The 6,107-nt window shown below is 34.9% G+C and overlaps 1 protein-coding gene across 1 annotated transcript; it reads right to left on the bottom strand.

Annotated features, from left to right (window-relative positions):
- Window positions 1-2,644: 2,644 nt before the first annotated feature.
- Window positions 2,645-5,559, bottom strand: LOC106473077 (protein Tob1-like). Its single transcript, XM_013933755.2, has one exon. It carries the CDS (start codon window positions 5,395-5,397, stop codon window positions 4,138-4,140), a length of 1,260 nt encoding a protein of 419 aa, XP_013789209.1. The 5' UTR covers window positions 5,398-5,559; the 3' UTR covers window positions 2,645-4,137.
- Between the last annotated feature and the right edge of the window lie 548 nt (window positions 5,560-6,107).

Here is a 6,107-nt window from a genome sequence, read left to right on the forward strand (position 1 = left end):
TCGTATTTCCATTAATAGTTGAAGTAGATACTAATGTGTTAATTGTATTTCCATTAATAGTTGAATTAGATACTAATGTGTTAATTGTATTTCCATTAATAGTTGAAGTAGATACTAATGTGTTAATCGTATTTCCATTAATAGTTGAAGTAGATACTAACGTGTTAATCGTATTTCCATTAATAGTTGAAGTAGATACTAAGGTGTTAATTGTATTTCCATTAATAGTTGAAGTAAATACTAATGTGTTAATTGTATTTCCATTAATAGTTGAAGTAGATACAAATGTGTTAATCGTATTTCCATTAATAGTTGAAGTACATACTAACGTGTTAATCGTATTTCCATTAATAGTTGAAGTACATACTAACGTGTTAATCGTATTTCCATTAATAGTTGATTTAATAAGTATTTACCTATAAGTGAACATCTACCATCGTGAGTAAGCTATCTGAAACCAAAATTAAGTTGTAGTTTCATTCTTAAAGCCATACTGTAAACAAATTTAAGTTGTAGTTTCATTCTTTAAGCCATACTGTAAACAAATCTAAGTTGTAGTTTCATTCTTAAAGCCATACTGTAAACAAATCTAAGTTGTAGTTTCATTCTTAAAGCCATACTGTAAACAAATCTAAGTTGTAGTTTCATTCTTAAAGCCATACTATAAACAAATCTAAGTTGTAGTTTCATTCTTAAAGCCATACTGTAAACAAATCTAAGTTGTAGTTTCATTCTTAAAGCCATACTGTAAACAAATCTAAGTAGTAGTTTCATTCTTAAAGCCATACTCTGCCAAAGTTTTCACTTGATAAACTATTAAAGATTTTTCTTGACTGATTGGGAACCGGTATGATTTACAAGTTAGTTGATTAGGAACCGGTATGATTTACCTTCACGGTCTAAAATGTCGTGGTTTACTCTCAGTCGAGGTCCGAACTTTAATTTATTACTGCGTGATTTTGGTGAGTAATGGTTTCTACAAGCACTTCAACATAGTGTTAGCCTTGTTTTGTAGTACTGGTATTATGGTACTAACAGGTATCAGATTGAACATAACGTTAGTTAGCCTTGTTTTGTAGTACCGGTATTATGGTACTAACAGGTATCAGATTCAACATAACGTTAGTTAGCTTGTTTTGTAGTACCGGTATTATGGTACTAACAGGTATCAGATTCAACATAACGTTAGTTAGCCTTGTTTTGTAGTACCGGTACTAACAGGTATCAGATTCAACATAGTGTTAGCCTTGTTTTGTAGTACTGGTATTATGGTACTAACAGGTATCAGATTGAACGTAACGTTAGTTACCCTTGTTTTGTAGTACCGGTATTACGGTACTAACAGATATCAGATTGAACGTAACGTTAATTAGCCTTGTTTTGTAGTACCGGTATTATGGTACTAACAGGTATCAGATTCAACATAACTCTTTCGTTGAGTTTTGGTACCGCTACTATGGTAGTATCAAAAGAGAATCCTAAAGCTAAGTTTGATTTATGCAAAATTAGATCATTATTCTCAAAATCCGGATTGTTTTATTGCTGTATATTCACTCGTATCTCTAACATGAAATGTTTTATTTTCCTCCTTACTTGTGATAAATCACAGAATAATACTAATCTCCATCCTGGATAATATCTCTTCTTATAAACTGGTCTAACTGGTAATAAAACACAAGTTACCGTGATGAAATATTCCTAACGTTTCATGCAACTTTCACTGTTTATAATGTTTAAAGATTTATGGATGACACGAAATTAAATCCCAAATAAAAGACCATTTTCTATTTATATAAACAGAAAGAAGCGTTCAACATGCGCATGCTCGGGACAGTAAATGTCTCACGACATACAAAACGGAGAATAATTTTTTTTTTTTTGGTTTGTGTTTTGAAATGAATAGTTTCTCCCTAAGATTCCAAGACCAGATTTTCTAGTAGAGAAGAAGAAGCTACAATTACACGGAACATTAATTCTGCAGTTGGTATTCAAACTTGTGACTTTTGAGGGGGGCAACATCATTCACTGTGCAAAGCACGTTATTGTTGACTAAAAATATTAATGAAATTCTTTCGTAAACACTCACAAGTGAACATGCTAAGAGTACAGACAAAAAAAAAATCGATATTAATATCTAAATGCCACTTCTGGCTTTCCGCTAAGTTATGAGTTTTGCAGACATACAGACTTTCGATCGAGACTGTCTTTGGTTTACAGTGAAGCATCCTTGTTGGGGCTCCAACGATGGCAATAACCAAAGCAACACAAAGATTTAGCTCCGTTAAAACCACCAAGGCTACAGCTCAAGCACGATGCATATACTTTATGAAGACAACCAGCACTTTGTAACTAATAAACTTTTAGGGCTTTTAAATGTGTTTGATATTATAGTTTTAATTACTTTCGTTCTCGATGTTCAAAATAATTAATATAAATAAACGTTCTCTTATTTGAGCCGTGAAAGGACAAAACATATTTGTATTGATTTGAAATGTTTATTTTAAATAATCGAATTTACTTCGGTTTCGATTACATAATAGATCTAATACGAGTTGATGTGTCACATTAGTTATGTATTTAATTCTCGATGTGTCACATTAGTCGTGTAATTAATTACAGATAATCTTAAACACAACAGACGGTACAACATTACGAAAGACGTTTATTACAAACTTAAAAATGTAACAAGACATTAAAACGGAAATCTTAATATGTATACACGTCTTAGGAGTCGCCAAGCGCGATAAAATACGAGTAAGTGCCTGAAGAAAAAGAAAAAAAAATTACACAATTTATTCAACAAACGATATCCAATCTATTAATTACAACATTTCACAAGTGTTAAAAAATGTTACCGATAAGAAAAAACCTAGAACTTTGTTTAATTTACAAACCATACACACACACACACACACTTATAGTTATAAGGATAACTGTAATAAAAACAAATAGTTCTGGTAATTATTAGCAATCGACATAGTTATAAAAAATTAAGGAAACATTACATACGGGTTCTTCAAGTACAAAAGATAAAACACCTTTAGTATACACAAACGTTGTTTAGAAAGAATAATTAAATATAGTCTCTTAACGTTTAAACTGTACACATAAGGGGGGTAGCTAGTAAGGAATTCAACGTACTAGGCAATAAGAAAATATAACCCCCCTACCCCAAACTGACTTAACGAATCGATGAGAATATGTTAAACGCCAACTTCGAACGTGCATCAGTAAGAACACGAAAGGAATTTGGTTGAAATATTTCACAAATACAACATCGTCCAGCTAAGCCTAATCTAAAAGATGATAGAAACCGAACTTAGCTTTCACCTAATGATTTCGTTCTAGAATCATTTTGTTTTTTCTCGTTTGTTTTTTAAAGCTCTCCTACCCCCCCCCCCCCTGTCCAATCCTACTCTCAGACATTTCTACACGTGGACAATCTCGTTTTCTAGTTATTTCGTAAAAGCTACGAAAGCGGAATTGTGAATTTATCACGTATACTTAAATATTTGTTCATCCTGCACTTTCACGCTCGTTGTTGCAATTTCATTTCAATTGGAATAACACGGATTTTGAATACGTATTATTGATTCTCAAAACTTGAAGAAATATGTATCTTTGTCTTTTATTTTTTCTATTTAACAAATTCCGAGGAAGATTAAGAGCGTGCTAGGTTATCTTATATATACGAAAAGGCCTAGCACCAGAAGAAAATGTCCGGTAGTAGCAAATTACGCTGTTGCTCGAACATAGTAATACAGATTATTTGATATTTTACACGAAAGAAAAGTTAGCTTTTCATATTTTGTATCGTTTAGGCTTTATATTACTTAAATAAACGCAACAACAACAAAAAATAATATTCAGTTTATCACTATGGTTCTTTGATTTGAAAAGCTCTTATATATTTCATTTGCGATGACAGATTTCGCATTTTTGTACTCCTTACGTCAGAAACTTAGAAGTTTCACAACCTAAAACTAAGGATTTATCAACGGTTTCGTATCACATGACACGTGACTCCAAGGACGCCAGAAATCGAAAATGATTCGTAAATGTCGTATATCTTGACAACCGACAACCTACTAAACGCAAGCGTGTCGTGGATTGAGTGGTTCAAAAGAAATGTCGATTCTAATTGGCCACCAACAAATGCTGGTATTGGTTGGCGTAGGACATGCCACTAAGGTTGAGATTAACAGTATCCACTCCGAATGTTGTAGTATTAGAATCTCCAGAAGGTAAGTTTATATTCAAACCCCCAGCGGTGTTCACATAAGATTTGTCGAAGAAGGAAGAAAGCGTGCTGTTGATGGCGGCCATGTTTGTTGGAGTAGATATTGACTGGCAATCTGTCTTAGCGGTACAGCTTACTGGAGCAGTTGATACAGCTGCGTTTATGTTGGAGGCTGCAAACAAGTCATTTGTATAGCCATTCAGGTTAATGTCGACCAATCCGGAGTGAGGAAATGCACGAGAAGAAAGCTGGGTTGAATTAGGCGAAAATCGAGACTGTTGTAGGGAGGCCATGAGGAGAAAACTTGCATCAAGCTGAGGATTTGGTGAAAGAGACCTTGGCCGCTGAGGGACATTGATGTTAGCATTTCCTTCTGTAGCTAAAATGGCTGCTGCAATAACTGCTGACTGAGGATGAGAAGAGACGAGATGTTGTTGTTGTTGTGCTAGTTGTTGAACCTGCTGCATCATCACTCTCTGCTTGATTGAGTTTCCAAACTCTGTTGGAGACAGACGATGAGATCTTTTAGTATTACTTTTCAGTTTAGTTGAGCCAAATTTGGTCTGAGCGAAAGTAGCCGTTGTAAAAGTGAGAGGAGTTGTCGTCTTGGAAATAAAACCGCTTACAGGACTATTGGGTTTATACTTAGGCGAAGGAGTGCTTCTATAAGGGGTAACTGGAGTAGTTGGTGAACAGCTCAACGAAAGTCCCTCCAGTTGGGACGCTACACTATCTATTGGCTTAAAGCACTGAGCTTCAGGGTTGAAAGTGCGTGACATTACGCGTTCGTTAGTCGTTTCAGAATTGTCATATTGGCTGTAAAGTCCCTTAACGGGACCCTTTTCTCCTAGACGATAGGACACCTCTCCTGGATCGATCCAAATGCTGAGTTCTTTTGGTAAATTTTCCTGTATATCACGCAGATCTACCCCACACTCTAGGGTAGCTTCTTCGAAAATTGGGTCTAAAGGAAATGATGTCTTCAGGCAGCGATAAGCAGATCCCTTCATGGGCTTGTCAGGGTACCAGTGTCCCTGAAATTTCCGTCTTAAAGCTTTCTCCAATTCTTCACCAAACTGGTTCACTCGTCTCCTAGGTAATTTGTTGTAAAGAAAAGATATCAGAAAATTTAATGCAACTTGGACCTCCACGTGCATTCTTAAGTTGTTTAAATCGTTTGAACTCGACGAGACCTTTTCTTTTGTTGTGTTCGAATCCTTGTTGCTGACGTCGCTATACCTGCTTACAGCTACACCAAGTTTCACCCGATCAAATTCTTATCGACGTTGTTGTGTTTCTGCAGAGGACAAGAAAAAAAAAGTCATCATCTTGATTACGAAGACAAGGTTGTGTTTAAAGGTTTCATTTTTTTTTTGTTCTAAATAACAATAAAACAAAAGTGATCTTATCAACACAACAATGTGACGAGCTGTGGTTGGCCATGCGGCGATAAGCCTATTATTGTTCCAATCCGAGATACTTTGAACTGTACCGAGTTTTGTTAAACAATTAAAACTAAGAACACTTTAGTTATAAAATACTACACACACAAACACAAGTACATTCTAGATAAATAGAACAAAAGAAAAAAACATCTTTAATTGTGTCATAATGGGTGTGTAAGTAAAGGTCAGTAATGACTAAATCCATTAGATTGTTTTTTGACACTGGTAGATTATAATGACTTCAGAATTCGGAAAGTCACGAACATTACGTTGTGGAGCGAAAATGTTGACATTTGAGTTATATTCTCAGTTGTTTTTTCTTTTTAAACTAAAACTTAGTTTTGTCTACCCAAAAACGCAAGCTAAAGACGTTATGGGTTTAAACATTAGCTTATGTAGTCTCCCTCCCCCCCTCCTCCTCA

Source organism: Limulus polyphemus, unplaced genomic scaffold, assembly GCF_000517525.1.
Source record: "Limulus polyphemus unplaced genomic scaffold, Limulus_polyphemus-2.1.2 Scaffold5864, whole genome shotgun sequence".
Classification (NCBI taxonomy): domain Eukaryota; kingdom Metazoa; phylum Arthropoda; class Merostomata; order Xiphosura; family Limulidae; genus Limulus; species Limulus polyphemus.